At 43.2% G+C, this 18,771-nt stretch overlaps 1 protein-coding gene across 7 annotated transcripts in view; it reads left to right on the top strand.

Annotated features, from left to right (window-relative positions):
• The window catches only part of kif16ba (kinesin family member 16Ba), a 44,244-nt gene that overhangs the window by 793 nt on the left and 24,680 nt on the right, over positions 1 to 18,771 (top strand). For 5 of the 7 annotated variants that reach the window (XM_083969774.1, XM_083969773.1, XM_083969772.1 and 2 more), the window contains exons 2-18: positions 1,813 to 1,882; positions 3,126 to 3,239; positions 4,004 to 4,120; positions 4,845 to 4,942; positions 5,710 to 5,819; positions 6,698 to 6,840; positions 7,975 to 8,143; positions 8,711 to 8,842; positions 10,034 to 10,209; positions 10,534 to 10,599; positions 10,692 to 10,751; positions 11,752 to 11,871; positions 12,625 to 12,676; positions 12,774 to 12,911; positions 13,209 to 13,291; positions 13,458 to 13,546; positions 17,653 to 17,685. In XM_083969774.1, coding sequence (XP_083825900.1) covers positions 1,813 to 1,882; positions 3,126 to 3,239; positions 4,004 to 4,120; positions 4,845 to 4,942; positions 5,710 to 5,819; positions 6,698 to 6,840; positions 7,975 to 8,143; positions 8,711 to 8,842; positions 10,034 to 10,209; positions 10,534 to 10,599; positions 10,692 to 10,751; positions 11,752 to 11,871; positions 12,625 to 12,676; positions 12,774 to 12,911; positions 13,209 to 13,291; positions 13,458 to 13,546; positions 17,653 to 17,685 — 1,770 coding nt within the window. The remainder of the gene's footprint in view (positions 1 to 1,812; positions 1,883 to 3,125; positions 3,240 to 4,003; positions 4,121 to 4,844; positions 4,943 to 5,709; positions 5,820 to 6,697; positions 6,841 to 7,974; positions 8,144 to 8,710; positions 8,843 to 10,033; positions 10,210 to 10,533; positions 10,600 to 10,691; positions 10,752 to 11,751; positions 11,872 to 12,624; positions 12,677 to 12,773; positions 12,912 to 13,208; positions 13,292 to 13,457; positions 13,547 to 17,652; positions 17,686 to 18,771) is intronic. The other 2 variants (XM_083969771.1, XM_083969769.1) reach the window with 1 other exon arrangement.

The following is an 18,771-nucleotide window of genomic DNA, read 5'->3' as shown; positions in this document are numbered from 1 at the left end:
TATCACATAGTTAACAGCCTTTATAGTTTAGTTATTAGCTGGTTTATACTGAAATATTAGGCTGATGCATTTTCAGTATCACATGGACTCGAACCGGGTACCGGTGGTTCGTGGTTCAGTGTGTAATAATCTGGGCCCAGTGACGATGACGTGTCCACACCTGTTGTTGTTGTGACGTCAGCAGGTGGAGCAGGTGCAGCCACAGCTTCATTCATTCACTCATTCACTCATTCACCACATTGTTATTAAATAAACCGGTTCTGTCCTGTCTGGTCAGATGAAAACAACAGCCAGTGTTGGGGCGGGGGAAGCTGTATTCTGCAGGAGGAGTTCCTATATAAGCAGCTTTATCAACTATTTCTACTCATTAAACTCTGCGTTACATAAATCAACATGTGGCTGTGGATATGAAACTAAATACAATAGTCTACAAAACATTCACTTGTAGCAGAAATATGCCTCTACAGTCAGTTTCATTGTTGTTCAACATCCTGTAGGTTCATCTATAGACATGTTGGGTAATATAAAGAGAAAATGAAAATCCTACCTCAGTACCCACTGGTATGTAAAATGTAAACCAGTCAAGAAACAATGTAATAAATGATACAAAGAGGTCGACATATCTAGATCTGTGTGTCTGGAACAACAATGTTTAAAACCAGGACACAATAATTGTAAAATAAACTTTATATTAGCCAATATCGGCCTTTTAAAAACAAAACCAAAAACAATATTTCATGTTATTGGCCAAAGTTTTTGTAAATTGAGAAGTTAAACTACAAAAAATGACCCATATAGTAGTTGAAATGCTTAATCTGACTGTAGTTGAACTAGCAGCAGGTTTCAGCAGGTTGGAGTGAAGCTCTGCAGTTCAACCACATGGAGTTTAAGTCTCTACAACAACAGCCAATAATCAATACAGGCTGTGATTGATCTGCAGCAGCTGATCATGACTCAAAGTCCTGTTATGTGGTCTCACACCTCTAACAACTCTTTAACAACTGAACTGAATTAAATCAAATGAACTGAGTGTTAGTGAAACAGCTGCAGCCGGTTCTGTCTGGTTTTATATAGAACGACCACCATCATCATCATCAGACTGAGTCACTGAATTATTGATCAGTTATTGGAGAAAATCACTGTTATCAATCATGACTCAGACATCGTCAGTCTGAGGAGACAGATAACAACCATGGGTCTTGATATTTACATTATTCCTCCTCAGCTACAAAGAAAAGATGATTTGATCTCAAATCTAAACCATATTTAAAGGGATAGTTCAACATTTTGTCAAATTGGCCCATTGCCATAATCCCTATAGTCATAGCAGTAGGTTCGTTACCTTTAATTGTCGGTGCAAGCTATTTTTAGAACGGCGGAGCAGAGCTGTGAGCTGCTCAGAGCTACACTACGGAGGCTCATTATGGGATTTCTTGGTTTTTTCCTCATCAAACTCATCAAATACACAATCCAACAACTCCACAACGCTCTGGTGGACAAGTTGTGACCTGCACATTCACCACGCTATGAGATAATAACACAACATTACCACACAGAGTTGTTTTAGAGGGAAATTCATGCAAAACCACTGATGCACGTTGCCTTCAGGGACAGTTTTTCATCAAGCAGACTCTGTATTTCCCTCTAAAACAACAGACACACTCAGGTGGACGTTAGTGAAGTCTGTCTCTTCGTCCTCTGGTCTTTTCAGCTTTAGAGGTGAAGTGCTGATCAGACGGGTGATTGATTAGCTCATCAACTGGTTTGACAATCAATAAATGACTCCTGTGTGTGTGTGTGTGTGTGTAACAGAGAAAAGGACCTGACGGCAAAGAGCATCATCAAGATGGAGGGAAACAAAACGTCCATCACCAACCTGAAGGTCAGTGCTGTTGTTGTATGGAAAGCGGATTTAACATTTAAAAGCTAAGTTTGACTCTCCAGAATTAACATTGTAGATATCAACAACGTCTTTCTGACTTGTCGTAACTACATTTTGAATAGTTGGATTTTTCATTCAAGATTATCTGTAATTCAGTTTTGCCTCTAGTCAAAAAGAATATTTCAGATCCACAACTACGTTCTTCCTATTGGACAAATGACGTCACTTTAACCATTCATGTGTATGGGGTTTGTCATTACAGATATCTACAATTCAGTTGCAGATATCCACTATGTGAATTACAGACATCTGTAACTGAATTACGACTAGTACGAATTCCAGTTTGAAAACTTAAAGCAAAAGTAAGCGATCCGGTCGTTTTCGCTAATGCTGCGTTCCAGGCAGGCTTTTGAAACCGTAAATTACAGCTTCAAGTCACAACTTACGACTTTGTAGCGTTCCAGGCAACCCACTCGTGTTTTTCCGACCTGTTTTACCTGTGAAAGTCACTATAACGGCCACTCGTAACTTCCGACCCGTGAACTCGCACCAGATCGAACTGGTACCACTTCACAGGTCGGAAATACACGAGTTACGGGCTGCCTTGAACGCACCATAACAGTCCTCGTCCCTACGTCACCACATTCACGGTGTCCCTTGGCTGCACACACAGCCCTGCATGCCGTTCTCTCTCCTCATTGGATAAAAACTGTAGGATACGAGAAATGTTTTCTCTTCGGCTCAGAGCAGAGCAGAGTGACTGAGAGACCCGTGTTTCAGACCAAACACTCTATGTAAGTGATTGCTGTCGGAAGATAGAACTATTTAAGACTTATATTAATACAAAAATATCGCTTACTTCTGCTTTAATTACAGATATCTGAAAAGGGACATGTAGATATCTTTAATTGAGGTGAATTAAAGATATCTTGAACTGGAATTATGACTAGTCAGAATCAAACTGTAGATATCTATAACTGGAATTCGCACTAGTCATAATTCAGTTACAGATATCTGTAATTCACATAGTGGATATCTGCAACTGAATTGTAGATATCTGTAATGACAAACCTCATACACATGAATGGTTAAAGTGACGTCATTTGTCCTATAGGAAGAATGTAGTTGCAGATATCTGAAATGTTCTTTTCGACTCGGCAAAACTGACTTACAGATATCTGCTGTTGTTGTGTAGCGCCCTCAGTGACCCGTGTGTGTGTGTGTGTGTGTGTGTGTGTCTCAGCTCCCTGACGGTGTAGCCGGAGACTCGACCAGAGATCGAACCAAAACCTTCACCTACGACTTCTCCTACGACTCCACGGACTGTAAGAGCTCGGCCTTCGTCTCCCAGGAGAAGGTCAGTGTCTCCGTCTGTCTGTGTCTTCAGTTCAATTCAAACAGCTTTATTGGCATGAACAGAAATTTGTTGTTGCCAAAGCATTTTACAAACTATTTACGAAGATATTTCAATATAACAAATATATATACAGTATTACATATTTCAATATTCAATAACAAATAAACAATATTCCATATAAACTACATTACAATAGAATTTAATACAATCAGGTATAAATAATGGTGTAAGTTAAGATGTTAAAGTGAGTCCCTCAGGTTGTGGCAAACAGACACATACCTGGCTGCCAGAGGAGCTGCTGTCCCTTCTCCTAACAGGACTGACATCTTCTCCTCTGGTGTTAGCAGCTGGAATCTTTTGATTTTCTTACTTATTTCTTTAAAGTGAGAGTCTCTTATTAAAGAGTTTTTCTCACAGTGGAGCAGGAAGTGCATCTCTGTCTCTATCTGTCCTGTGGAGCAGTGAGCACATAGCCGCTGCTCTCTGGGCAGCCATGTCTGTCGGTGTCGTCCTTTCTCTACAGCGAGCTGGTGGTCACTCAGCCTGTACTTGGTCAGGATCAGTCTTTGTTTTATGTCTCTAACAGAGTGGAGGTATTCGGCCAATTTATATTCTCTGTTTAGAGTTAAATAACAATTTAGTTGCTTTGAGTTTTTCTTTTCTTTTCCCAATATTCTGTCTCTGTCTCTGTCTCTGTCCCCCTGACTGGACTGACCCTCCTGTCCTGCTTCTGTCCCGGTTCTGTCCTGGTCGTGTCCTCTCAGGTCTTCAGGGATCTGGGCTCTGACGTGCTGAAAGCTGCGTTCGAGGGCTACAACGCCTGCGTCTTCGCCTACGGCCAGACCGGCTCGGGGAAGTCCTACACCATGATGGGAAACCCTGTGAGACACACGTCCACCACACGTCCACCACCAGATCAGACAGAGCCTCATTAAAGGGATAGTTCACCCAACATTCAAATTTCTGGGAGAAGTTTCAGAGTCCTCCGTGGCTTCTCCGTGCAGCACTGCATGTCCATATGACGGTTGAGAACGGAGCTCACTTTTCTTCGCCCAAAAAGACACACCAAAAAACATCCAAATACCTCCATAGTGCTCGTCTGTAATGTCCGTCTTGTATTGAAGCCCCGACATAAGAAATTGTCCCGAAAAAAATTAAATAAGTCTATATTTTAAGCTTGTTTGTAGAGGAAGCTCCCAGTGTCTCAGTTCACTGCTCTTCCTGTGTCAGTGCAAATCGCGCAAGATGACAGACGAGCAGCATGGAGGTATTTGGATGTTTTTTGGTGTGTCTTTTTGGAAGAAGAAAAGTGAGCTCCGTTCTCAACCGTCATATGGACATGCAGTGCTGCAGGGAGGACGGAGTAGTAGGTAATGAGTGAAATTTGAACTTTGGGTGAACTAGCCCTTTAACACAGACACAGCTCTGTACAGTTATAATAATCAATAATGTTGGTGATTAACACTGATTAAATCAATGTGAGGGAACAGGTGGAGACGTCACCCAGCTCGTCTCTTTGTATCGATTAATAATCAGGTTCATGTGTCAGTGAATCAATCAGAGTGATCGACTGATCGGTGATCGATGTGTTATGTGTTATTTCAGGGAGACGCAGGTTTGATCCCGAGGATCTGTGAAGGTTTGTTCAGTCGCATCTCTGACAACACGCGATGGGACGAGGCGTCTTACAGGACCGAGGTCAGGTGAGTCCAAACTCCAGCTGTTCAAAGAGCATTAAGGTGCCGACAGGTATTTTATATTAATATTATGATTAATATTATTATTATCATTAATAACAGTGTATAGTGGTATAATCAGTAACTTCACAGCTGGGACAGGTGTTAACATCTGTCTCAGGTGTTCAGCTCAGTCACATTCAGGAGGCTCAGCTCTGACTCTGTATCAGGATGAGGATGTGGGCTCTTATTTTGAAGGCTCAGCTCTGACTCTGGATGAGGATGTGAGCTCTTATTTTGAAGGCTCACCCCTTGTTCTCTATTAGGATGAGGATATGAGCTCTTATTTTGAAGGCTCACCCCTTATTCTCTATCAGGATGAGGATGTGGGCTCTTATTTTGAAGGCTCACCCCTTATTCTCTATCCGGATGAAGATGTGAGCTCTTATTTTGAAGGCTCACCACTTGTTCTCTATTAGGATGAGGATATGAGCTCTTATTTTGAAGGCTCAGCCCTTATTCTCTATCAGGATGAGGATGTGAGCTCTTACTTTGAAGGCTCACCCCTTATTCTCTATCAGGATGAGGATGTGGGCTCTTATTTTGAAGGCTCACCCCTTATTCTCTATTAGGATGAGGATGTGAGCTTTTATTTTGAAGGCTCACCCCTTATTCTCTATTAGGATGAGGATGTGAGCTTTTACTTTGAAGGCTCACCCCTTATTCTCTATTAGGATGAGGATGTGAGCTCTTATTTTGAAGGCTCAGGTGAGAGTGATGATGTTTGTGCTCAGCTACCTGGAGATCTACAACGAGAGGGTCCGGGACCTGCTGAGGAGGAAATCCACGCAGACCTACAACCTGAGGGTCCGGGAGCATCCCAAGGACGGACCCTACGTCGAAGGTAACGGCTGCTGACCTCACAGGAAGTGGGCGGGGCCTCGGCTCACCTGCACACCTGAGACTCTCCTTAGCTGTGTTGTAAATCTCCTCCTATCACAGATGTAGTTCACTAACTATATAGTGTGTTCTCCATTTTGTAGTGTTGTTCGAATTCTCCGCGACTAATTTCATCCACTATGTAGTGGACGACAAAACACCCACAATGCACTGCAAAATTGAGTGAACAAGCGATGTACACTACTTTCTACTCCCGTATGTATCCCACAATGCAATGCGGTCGTGTTAGCAAGCTAATTAGCATGTTAGCTATGATTTCTTTAGGTTATTTACCAATAAACTCCTCAGACGTATTTGCCTTCGCTCCGTTTGCCCGAGGAACAGGAGTTGGGCAGCAGCATCCGAACATTAACAGGCAGCATTAAATCAATCTAATAAAGAAACTGTAGTAGAATATGTAGGAAATACGAGCTAACGAGCTAAGCTAATAGCCACAGCTCACGGTCGGGACACACAACAGTAGTTTACCAAACCAAACCAAACTTCAGATATTTCAACAGTTTATTGTCCGAGAAACACAACCACACAGAATCACATCCTTAAATGTTCCCGCAAGTGTCCGGTTTTTCTTATTTTATTTTTATGTGTCCGGTTTGTTTACATGATTCTCGGCGCGTCTGCTTCGTAACAGCAGTAGGCTAACACCTGGAGCATCTGCTGACGCAACCACGTCCAGAAAATCACCGTCTAGTGTCCGAATTCTCCTCCCGTCGTTCCCTACATCGTGTACGTGATGTAGTGGAGAGGGAGTGAGTGAATGAGTGGATGATTTCGAACACAGCCCTTGACTCCTCCCTCCTCCTCCTTCCTCTCTGGTCCCAGATCTGTCCAAACACCTGGTGCAGAACTACAGCGACGTGGAGGAGCTGATGGAGGCGGGAAACATCAACCGCACCACGGCCAGCACCGGCATGAACGACGTCAGCAGCCGCTCGCACGCCATCTTCACCATCAACTTCACTCAGGTCAGAGACCAGGAAATAGTTCCTCATAGGGATGTACGATTACTTTTATTATTGGAAACCGATAACCGATAATCGATAACCAATAACCGAGTGGTTCTGAAACACAAATTAGACCACGGACGCCCATTGGACAACCTTTTGAAACAGACACCAGAAATACACATATTTGTTTTGAGACTGAAGAACGTTACTTTCAAATTAGGGCCATTGATGTGAAATTTTGGAAAATTTCAGTGAAATTGAGAAAAAAGTGGTAACATGTCTCAAAAAGAAGTTTTTAAAAGTTCTAGAAAAAATGGAAAAATTTCTCAAGAAAAGTTGAAAAAAAATCTGTAATAAAGTGGTAAAATAAAATAAAAAGTTTAAAGATTTTGAGAAAAAAGTGGTAAAATTTCTCAAAAAGAGTTTTTAAAAATTCTAGAAAAAGTGGTAAAATTTCTTAATAAAAAAAAAACTTTAAACTTTTTTGCCAGATTTTTTTTTTCAATGGATTTTTTTTGGGCCAGTTTTATTTTCTTTTTTTTTTCAACAGATTTTTTTTTTTGCCAGAATTTTTTTTTTTCCCCGCCAGAGTTTTTTTTTTGGCTGGCCTTAATACTCCTTCATAGGTTCCCACTTTGAAACCACTAAAATAAAAAAAATTAAAAATTTTAACATTTTTGAGAAAAAAGTGGTAAAATTTCTTGATATAAAAGATTTTTAAAAAATTTAAGAAAGAAGTGGTTAAAAAAAACTTTCCAAAAAAGTTTAAACTTTCAAACATTTGCTAAAAGATGCCAAACGAAACTTTTTGATATCCCAAATGAACATGTAGTTAAATTAGGTACATTACTTATTGATATAAAAATAAAGGCTTCTAGGATTTAAAATAAATACAAAGGGAAAAAATGCATTCCACATTTAAAAAAAAAAAAAATATATATATATATATATATATATATATATATATATACAACAAATAATTAATGCACTGACACAAGTTAGATTCAAACAAAACAAACTGATAAGGTGCATCCAATAGTAACACCCCTTGTCCCACAGAGGCTTTTACTTTGAAGTGCAGGTGACAGCAGGAAGTACAGTCATGAAAAACAACTTTTTATTTTATTTTATTTTATTTCTTTTAACTCTCAGGCGAAGTTTGATGCCGAGATGCCGAGTGAGACGGTGAGTAAGATCCACCTGGTCGACCTGGCAGGAAGCGAACGAGCCGACGCCACCGGAGCGACGGGCGTCCGCCTGAAGGAGGGAGGGAACATCAACAAGTCGCTGGTTACCCTGGGCAACGTCATCTCCGCTCTCGGTAGGTCGTTTTTATATTGAAGCCCCATTAAAACCATTAAAACCATTAAAACCAGCGGTCACCAAGCCCCCCCCCTCCTAACCCTTCAAAATAAAACACAGGAGAAGAACAATGGAGGTTTTTACATGAATCTCATTAAAGGGATAGTTCACCCAAAATTCAAATTTCACTCATCATCTCCTCCCCCTCATGTGGACTAAGGGCTGGGAGAAGTTTCAGAGTCCTCCGTGGCTTCTCTGAGTTACAGGGGGTCTCGGCGTAGCAGTGCATGTCCATATAACGGTTGCAAATGGATACCAACTGTCTTCGTAACAAAAAGACACACCAAAAAACATCCAAATACCTCCATGCTGCTCGTATGTAATGTCCCTCTTGTATTGAAGCCCTGAAATGCGAAATTGTTCCGAATTTTTTTTAAAAAGTCTATATTTCAAGCTTGTTTTGTAGCGGAAGCTCCTCTTCCTGGTCCGTCCAATTTGGACTTTGAATTTTGGGTGAACTATCCCTTTAAGGCAGTGTGATGTAATGATGATGTCATCGGTGTGACTGTTTCCTGTCCGTGTGCAGCCGACATGGCGCAGGACGGCGTCAACACCAACCTGAAGAAGAAGTCGGTGTTCGTCCCGTACAGAGACTCGGTGCTGACGTGGCTGCTGAAGGACAGTCTGGGCGGCAACGCCAAGACCATCATGATCGCCAGTGAGCCGCCGCCGCCGCCGCCGCCGCCGCCGCCGCCGCCGCCGCCGCCGCCGCCGCCACCGCCGCCGCCGATAATCAACCATCAATATGTTTAGTTTCATTTATTAGTTTAATAAGGGACAATGTGCAATTACATGAATCATTTAAAGGAAAACATGAAAAGATGGTTGCACCAGATTTATCTCCCAGCTAATTTCCATCTGTAGTCCCTACACATAACATAAAAGTAGTAAAATACACAGAATACAAGCTACTATACAACAATGAGGCATAAACAGACACAGTTAGACAATGGACAACATTTAGACAACAACATGTATGAGGTAGGCAAAGTGCAAAGTGCTTATAGCAGCAAGATGTTGATTGTCATATAGTGTATGTGTGGTGGACATACAGTATCAGTACAGTAACTGTATGTGTAGTGGACAAAGTGCAAAGTGCTCATAGACCAGAGCGGCATTTTTATGCAAATGAGAATGACTGATGCATCCTGGGTAATTTAGGGGCAGCATCCGGCATTTTTACATTGCACTCAGTGGCTTTTTGTGTTTTGATGGAGCGTAGACTAACTAACAATCAATTTGAATGTTTTATTTTGTGTTTCTTTTGTAGCACTATGTCTCATAATTATTTTGACACCCTCTTTGAAACCGACCGTTCACACTATCTTGAAAAATTACAATTAATGAATCTAGCGGTATGCTCCTTTAGCCTCCCACAGTGATCAATGACTCCACACAGTGGCCAGAAATGTCTGACCCGGACATCTACACGTATTTGGTCGTATCACCGGGAGGTTTTGGCTCAGTGTTGTCTGTAAATAGCCTGTTAATAGACAACTTTTTGTTAGTTAGTTTGTCAAGCCAGTTAGGCTGAACTTTTCAATGGAGGGATGCCGGGCGCTGCCCCTAAATTACCCAGGATGCATCAGTCATTCTCATTTGCATAAAAATGCCGGTCCGGCTCTATAGCAGCATGATTATTCATAGTATCGATAGTAATAAATAAAGTAATAATAAAGATAAAACATGAAAGTGGCAACAGTGGCAGATGTAATACCAACGATGGTAATTCTCAGCTACAAAAAATAAAAAAATTACCAGCTATGGTAATGTGACAGATGTGCAGATGTGCAGATATATAACCATTGGGTGAGGAGTGTGTGACGTGATGGTGTTGGTTCTCCTCCAGACGTCTCTCCGGCCGACGTGAACTACGGCGAGACGCTGAGCACGCTGCGCTACGCCAACCGAGCCAAGAACATCATCAACAAGCCCACCATCAACGAGGACGCCAACGTCCGGCTGATCCGGGAGCTGCGGGCCGAGATCGCCAGGCTGAAGGCGCTGCTGGTGCAGGGCAACCAGGTAAACACTAGGGGTGGGAGAAAAAATCGATTCACATAAATATCGCAATATCTTTTTTGACGATTTTTAAATCGATTTCTTTTTTCAAAAATCAATAATTTTTTTTGAATTTTTTTTTTTAATATTGTGCAATGTGCATTTGTTCACCTTTTTTACATACAGAGAGTCCAGGTTTTGAAAAGGGTTTAAGTTCACTTTATAATGGAGTATGTTAATTTATAGGCTCCTACAGTATTTGTGTGCAGATAAATGTTAAAAATGCTAAAGACTAAAAATCGACAGCTGTGGCCACACGGTTAACTCTGTGACCTCTGACCTCTGTAGATCGCTCTGCTGGACTCGCCCACGGCTCTGAGCATGGAGGAGAAGCTGCACCAGAACGAGGCCAGAGTGAGTCGACCTTCAACCTCTGACCTTTAGCCTCTGACCTCTGACCTTCAGCAACGTGAGGTCACATGTTCTGACTCTGTGTTTGCTCTCAGGTGCGGGAACTGACCAAGGAGTGGACCAACAAGTGGAACGAGACACAGAACATCCTGAAGGTGAGAAGCTCCTCCCCCTCCACAGGTGTTGGTGTCAGTCACTTCAGTAATTCATTGAATCCGTATTTAACTTATTAATCCTTTCAATCAAAACATACTGAATAAGCTGAATAAAACCACACTGAAACATCCAATTAAACTATTTTAATTGACCTATGGCTAAGCCACGCCCCCAAACACAATGAGCCAATCACAGTGCGCATAGCTAGCCCATACACTCGGACATTCACTGCTTCCACGTCCATTGAAATGCATTGCAGTTAGTCAGTTTTCATTGGTTTTTAAATGTTTTTTCTTGACATTTTAAGTTTAAAATGGTCAAACGGTGTTCATGGGCTACATGCAACTCCGACACTAGGTATCCTGAGAGGCTGGGCCACGGGGTGGATTTTTTTTAAGCCTTTCCCAAGCCACATCTCAACCGAGAGAAGTGTCTGCTCTGGATAAAGTTATGCGGTAGACCACAACACCAACTAAACGTGGATAAAATTAACAAGGATGTCTACATCTGTTCTAAGTTAAGTCAACAACGTATTTGAGGCAACATATTGTGAGAGATGTTTAGATGTTAGCCAGCATCACAACTAGGGATAAAGTCTGCTAGCTTAATGCTAACGTATAATGTAAAACTCTATAGACAGGCTAACAGAAGTTAGCCCGTCGTTATCGGCGTTTCGCGGCAACCAACAGCCATAGCAGTAAAGCTAAGTTAAGTTTTGGTGACTTCCAGATGATATTTAATCTTTCTGTCTCCAAAAATCATCAATTGCCTCGTGTGAAATATCTCTACGGTGACAGCTGCCATAGCAACTGTCACCGAACGTTGACTGTTTGTCCGAGTGAGTGGAGGGGGCGGGGCCTACTAGGACTGTAGCCGATATCCGAGTACTCGCTCAGCTTGGGCGGCATCCGAGTGCCATCTCACTACTTGGATAGATTCTAGATTCTAGATTCTCTGTATCTGCCTCATCTTGTCTCTGCCTCTTGTCTCCGTCCCCAGGAGGAGACTCTGGCTCTGAGGAAGGAGGGCATCGGGGTGGTTCTGGACTCGGAGCTTCCTCACCTCATCGGCATCGACGACGACCTGCTGAGCACCGGCATCATCCTGTACCACCTGAAGGTCAGAGGTCGCTCACACACACACACACACACACACACACACACACACACACACACACACACACACACACACACACACACACACACACACACACTAGGGGTGTACCCGAACCCGAATACGGTATTCGGAAGTACACGAATAAATGCTTTGATCCCGAATAGTTTTTCTGTCCGAAGTTTCTCCTCATTATTCGGGAGATTTTTTCTAAGGAAAAAGAAACGTTTGGATCAGCAACAGCAACATAACCAGGTGACTCTGGTTCACACTCCAACACAGTAGGTGGCGCTAATGCACCGTAACGTAGAAGGGTCTAGCTGCAGCACGGCTTCGGGTGTAGTGGGTGGCTGCAGCTAGGTATCTGCAACTCCCTGCATGCATTGCATTACAAAAAAATGGGAAAAGAAGCGGCTATTACGGTGGATAATTTTATTTGAGTGTCTAGAAGAGCCGCACCATTAAATTATTTTATTCCCGTTCTAGTTAGCCGAGAGCTAAAGCGGAAGTTAGCCGGCTAGCTCGGTGTAGCACTAGCTCAGCTGAAGTCAGTGCTCCCACTTCCGGTTTCTTCCCTAATCCGAATCCAAATCCGAAGTTTTTTTTAAAAGCCCAAAACCGAATCCAAATAGGGCACTGGCTGTACACCCCTAACACACACACACACACACACACACACACACACACACACACACACACACACATGCTGCTGTCGTGTCTCTAACATCTGTGTGTGTGTGTGTTGTCCTTTGTCCTCAGGAGGGACGGACGTACGTGGGCCGAGAGGACGCGTCCACGGAGCAGGACATCAGTGAGTGGCGCCGGCCCAGTGGCTCAGAGCCTGGAGATGTTGTGTTGTTGTTGTTGTTGTGTTGTTGTGTGTCTGACCCAGCAGTGTGTGTCCTCAGCGCTCCACGGTCTGGACCTGGAGAGTGAACACTGCATGTTCCAGAACCAGAACGGCGCCGTGACGCTGGTTCCTCTGGGCCGTGCGCAGTGCTCCGTCAACGGCGTCCAGGTGACGGAGTCGGCGCCGCTCAACCAAGGTGAGACCGGACCAGAGGGGTTCTACTGGACTCTACTTGTTGGGCACATTACTTAAAAAAAGAAGTCAGCTAGAGTTACAAGTTACTTTCCCAAAAAGTAACTATTTCATTAAAAAAACGAATTTGTCTATAACGTCCTAATTTAGTGACTTACGGAGTAACGGAGCGTTTTATTGTCAGTAACAGCGTTATAATGGGGTAAACAGTAACTTTCTGGATTACTGTTACTTTAAAAAGTATCACCGTTAGTAACACCATTATTTCGTCACTGTGTCTCTACTCTGCTCTGTCGTCCAGGCGCCGTCATTCTTCTGGGCAGAACCAACATGTTCCGCTTCAACCACCCGAAGGAGGCGGCGAAACTGAGGGAGAAACGCAAGGTGTGTGTGTGTGACCTCCAACCTCTAACCTTCAGCCTCTAAAATTCAACTTCTAACCTTTAGCCTCTAACCTTTGACCTTCAGCAACGTGAGGTCACATGTTCTGACTGTGTGTGTGTGTATTCCTGCTGTCAGTGACCTCTGACCTCTGACCCCTCCCCCTCAGAGCGGCCTGCTGTCCACCTTCAGTCTGTCCATGTCCGACCTGTCTCAGTCCTGTGAGAACCTGTCCACGGTGATGCTCTACAACCCCGGGTGAGTGACCTCTGACCTTTGACCTCTGACCTCTGCTGCATGGCGCTGCAGCATCAGCATCAAGCTCCGCCCCCTTGACCTCTGAAAAATGAAATTTGTGTCATTATTGACTCCCCCTCATGTTGATGAATACTCTGGAGTAGTTTTTTATTCCTCAAAGTGCATCTGGAGACCCAGGAGGCCGGTTCCTAGTCCAACCAAAACTTTATATGACACAAAAACATCCATAAAACTGCACAAAAACCATTTAATATTCCTCCACACTGCTCGTCCACTGCAATCCAAGTGTCCTGAAGGGAGATAGTCCAGAGTACATCGCATGAACGCCAGGCAACTGTTTAGGCTGTAAAAATGTCCTAAATGACGTTGTTTCCAGTAAACGATTGTAGCGATTGTTTTCTCCCCCCGGGATGACGACGTAGGTTGGCCGTCTTACCAGCTCTCCAGACCAGCTGCTGCCGCTGTGATGTCGCGGTCGTTGCGGAGCTTCACTTCTCCGAAAAACATCGGAGCAAACTTCTAGCCGTATATTTAGGATCTAAACAGTTACTTTCTCGCGTGAAAAAATATTATAACTTTAGCTTAGTTATTTAGCACACATTTAAATTCAATGGTGCACGGAGGGAACGAAGCCGACTGGCTTGTACATAAATTCCACCCCTATAACAAATTACAACAAGACAAATTTCTATGGCTAACAAATAAACATAGAAAAAAAGCAGATGAAGTGCATACATAATCAATGTTATATGAGAAAAAATTGAGAGATAAAGAGCAAAGTGATCAGTAACAAATAGTGACAATAGGAATAAGGTACAAAAAAATCATTAATTGAAATCATAAAAAGACAGAGGAATAGGGATGCTCCGATCAGCATTTTTGGGGGCCGATCCGATCACCGATCACAGGAATCATATATCTGCCGATACCGATACCGATCACCGATCACAGAATAGATGGGAGAATAATAATAATAATCCTCAATGTCCTGTATTTACAATGTAGCCTTGTGCACCACTTAAAGTGGTAAAACCATTTGTACTAAAATAAATAATAAACACAATCAAGATCTTTATGTACCACAATCAACTTTTTATTTGTGTAAACCCTGCCCTGTCAAGAGCAATAGATTAAATTAAATAAAAATAAATAAAATTGACCATAAGGAAACACAATTGATATCCATTTGATGGGAAAAATAATGATATTTCTCATTATTCTCTACACGAGAGTAGTTCACAGTCTAGATAACCTTAGCACAAACAAACAAACCTTAACTATGAGGCAATAAGCAAGTTCCATTAATGGAACAAAAAACCAAATGTATTCCAATAGATGAAACAAAATAACAGCCTTCCCAAGTTATGCCAACAAAAGTCAAAGACCAAAACTGAGAAAAACAGACTCCAGGGTACTGCTTAGGCTACCATATTTTCTTTTTAAGGTGAGCCTATCTTACTTAATTCTCAAGCATAAATGGCAAGTTTTTCTTGATAAATATGAGCATCTCTGCATTTTTGGAGGTTAACCTATTCCTTTTCTCATCCACAACATGTGCTGCGGTGCTGAATAGTCTTTCGGAATCCACACTGGTGCACGGTGTGCACAAGTAGGCTCGTGCCACTTCTGCAAGTGCGGGGAACCGCTCCTTATTAGCCTGCCAGTAAGCAAGTGGCTGTCCACTATGTGGTGTCAGGGGCTCAGAGAGGTAGAGGTTTATCTGTGAGGTGAGTGGAGACTCCTCAGCTCTCAGTTCCTCATTTTCATCTACTAGCTCTGCAAACATAGCTTGTAGAGAGCTGGCAGCTGATTTCTTTTTTTGTGGTGACTTAGACCCACACGCCTCCAAGCTGATGGGTTGTTCAGTGCTGGGGCCTGGAAGGGCAGCCACAACATCCCGAAGCACATCACGCAGGTGTGGCTTGAGATGGTCAGGGAAGTATCGGTCTTTGTATCTTTAAATTGAGAAAAAAAAATCTGAAATTAATTGCATGTTCTGTAGGCTACACAGATCTTCATTGCTAAACACTTAGAACTGCACATCTGAACTGCCACATGGCAAGTAACAACAGACAAAATGTAGAAGAGTGGCAGTGTGTACATTGATTTATTTATCTTTAACCATGACATCAATCACACATATTCCCCTGGGAACCCTACAGATGCTAAACATGAACCATCTCATTTAATGTAACCTCTGTGAGACTGTAATGAATTTAGATGATTTAGGCTAAGTAAAATAAGTTTGTCTCACCTTGGATCCATAATGGTTGCAACTACATAGAGGTTTTCAGATCCAATGTCAGCAAATCGTCTTCGGACTGCTTCCAGCAATGTTGTTTTTGAAGTTTTCACTCCGTGGTCCGAATCAGCTGTTTTTTCCAGGAGACGTGTGAGGGCTTTAATGGACGGAATAACGTCAGCAGCTGTTGCAGATGATGAGCTGATCTGTTGCGTGAGCTCCTCGAATGGGGCGAGGAGGGAGGTCATATTCTCGATTAGTTTCCACTGGTTACTAGTGAATGAACACGGCAATTCATAATCAGCGGCATAGGCAGAAAGAGACACTTTCTGTTCCAAGAGACTCTGGAGCATGTACAAGCTGCTGTTCCATCTTGTTGGGACATCCTGTTGAAGTCTTTTGGTTGTCTGGCCGAGTTGCTTCTGAATATCATGAAGACGGGAGTACGCTAACTGGGAATGTTTAAAATGCCCGACGATGCGTCTCCCTGAACTGATAATATCCGAAATACTTCGCTGTGACAGTACTCCCTCAGAGACAACAAGCTGTAGCGTATGTGCCATACATGGTAAGCTGGGCAAAGCTGCGTCTCTCATGGCTTTTTCCATGTTCCGTGCGTTGTCCCTTAAAACAGCACGGACTTTCTCTCTTGGGATGCTCCAGGACTCAAACATACGCCCGAAGACTCCTGCTAAAGCTTCGGCTGTGTGAGACCCCGTGAATTCTTGGCAGTGCAGTACGAGGTTGTGTCGCTGAAAGTTCGGGTCGATGAAATGCGCTGTTAAACTTAACATCGACATAGGACATGCACTCGACGTCCAAATATCAGTTGTAAAACTGACTGATTTGACATTGTCTTTCAAAAGTCTGTCGATGTGTGTGTAAACGGTCTCGTAAAGATGAGGGAGACATACATCCGTCAGGTATTTACGTCCAGGGGGGGCATAGCGTGGCTCCAGGAATGATATCAACCGGCGGAACCCCGTGTCTTCCACCACAGAAAGAGGCTGCTCGTCAAGTCCAATAAATTCCATGAGCTTTGTTGTAATATCCCTCCACCTTTTACTGTCCCTGCTGTAAGGCTCCAGACGTCTAAACGTTTCACTGACAGTGGGCTGAGTGACGGCGGCCGTCTTTTTTTTTGTCCGGGCTTGTTCCTCATACTCGCCGTATTCTGTTATGTGGCGCGTTCTCAAATGTCGGATGAGGTTAGTTGTATTAAATTGTCGTTGTTGTTGACCACCTCTTGGTATTTCGGCGTTGCATATCTTGCAAACAGCGAGTTTTACATCTTTTTCGGAAACTGTGAAAAAATTCCAGACCGGAGAACTCATGCTGCCTGTGCCAGCCTCATTCATGAGAGCGGATAAACAGTCGCAGGTTAATTACGTCACGCGCTGGAATGCGGGAAACAAAACAGTCTCATAAAATATACGTCACGCGCAGAATGTCTCCGGTAAAAAAAAAAAATATATATATATATATATATTTGCGATCGGCTTTTCTGATCTGCACTTTGAGAGCACACCGATCAACCTGTTTAGGATCAATATCGGCCGATAACGATCTGCGGCCGATCGATCGGAGCATCCCTACAGAGGAAGGATGTGGGATATGGAGAGAGCGGGAAATTCAAGAGAAGTTGAAAGAAGTTTAAGCTGCTTTTTAAAAACTGGATAAGAATAAATGGATCTTAGTGAAGGAGGTACTTAATACTTTGACAAAGTTAAAAATAATTTAGTCTGGTGTATATATATTCCGTCTTAGTTTTTGTGAATGAACTCCTGCTCAGGCGCTCAGTGGTAGGTTGAGGTGTCAGCAGGTTGTTGATCGCTGGTCTGAGTCCCCTCTGTCCTGTCGACAGGCTCTTCACTGAGAAGGGCCCCGTCTTCCTCAGGTAGACGAACCGTCCTCTTCCTCTCTGTGTCTCACTGTCCCACACAGACCTGTCCCCACCCGTCCAGTCCCGTCTGTCTCACTGCCTGTCTCACCACCACCACCATCATCACCATCATCAGGCTCCATGTTGCTCCTCATCCTGCACCTTAAAGGGATTGTAGCATTTTTTAAAAGTGGGGTTGTATGATCTACAAATAGCCCCTAAGTACTTTAATTGCAGTAGAAGACTCTCTGCACTCCTCCTGTTAGCAACGCCAGCCCATAATAGCCCTGCCCAGAGATTTACAACATACAGTGTTGTGAACAGACCCAAAGAAACGGCCTATTTTCACGGCCTAAAAGAGGGTTTACCTGAAAAAAAGTACACAGTTCCATTGTTCGCTATAATATAATTTTTCCAGCCCTTCAAAGTGCAGGGTGCAAGTGTTGTAAATCTCTGGGCAGGGCTATTATGGGCTGGCGTTGCTAACGGGAGGAGTGCAGAGAGTCTTCTACTGCAATTAAAGTACTTAGGGGCTGTTTGTAGATCATACAACCCCACTTTTAAAAAAATGCTACTATCCCTTTAACCCTCGGATGATCCTTCAGTTTGTACCACTTCCTTGACCCCTGGACAAAATGTAGACATCAGTTACTCCCAAAATATTTGTGATACATATCGGGCTGGGTCTTGACTAAACATGAAATTCACTTTAGACATGGGTTTCTAAATGTTTAACCCCTTCCTGGCCAGTTGTTTTTGCTGCAAAAACACAACATTTCTATAGGGCTCTATGGGCTTTAGGGCTGGTGACAGTATTTAAGTGATAAAAAAAGATAAAATCCCAAATCCCCTCGGTGAAAACGTTTGGTTATCAAACATAACCTCAGTTCTTAGAATAATATGAGCGAGGTGTCTCGCTATGGGATGCAGCCTCCTGCAGCCCTGATAGAAGCATTTATCTCAATCCGCCAATCCTGATTGGCCGGTGGAAGGTGTTCATCCGCGTCACACACAGTAGTCCCACCTACTATAAATAGTGTGTGCGGATAACGCCCCCTCAATTCAATAAGCAAACCTCTTCTCACCGCCCAGCAAGAAGGG

This window comes from Trachurus trachurus, assembly GCF_905171665.1.
Source record: "Trachurus trachurus genome assembly, chromosome: 1".
NCBI lineage: Eukaryota > Metazoa > Chordata > Actinopteri > Carangiformes > Carangidae > Trachurus > Trachurus trachurus.
This window is presented reverse-complemented; position numbering and strand designations above follow the sequence as displayed.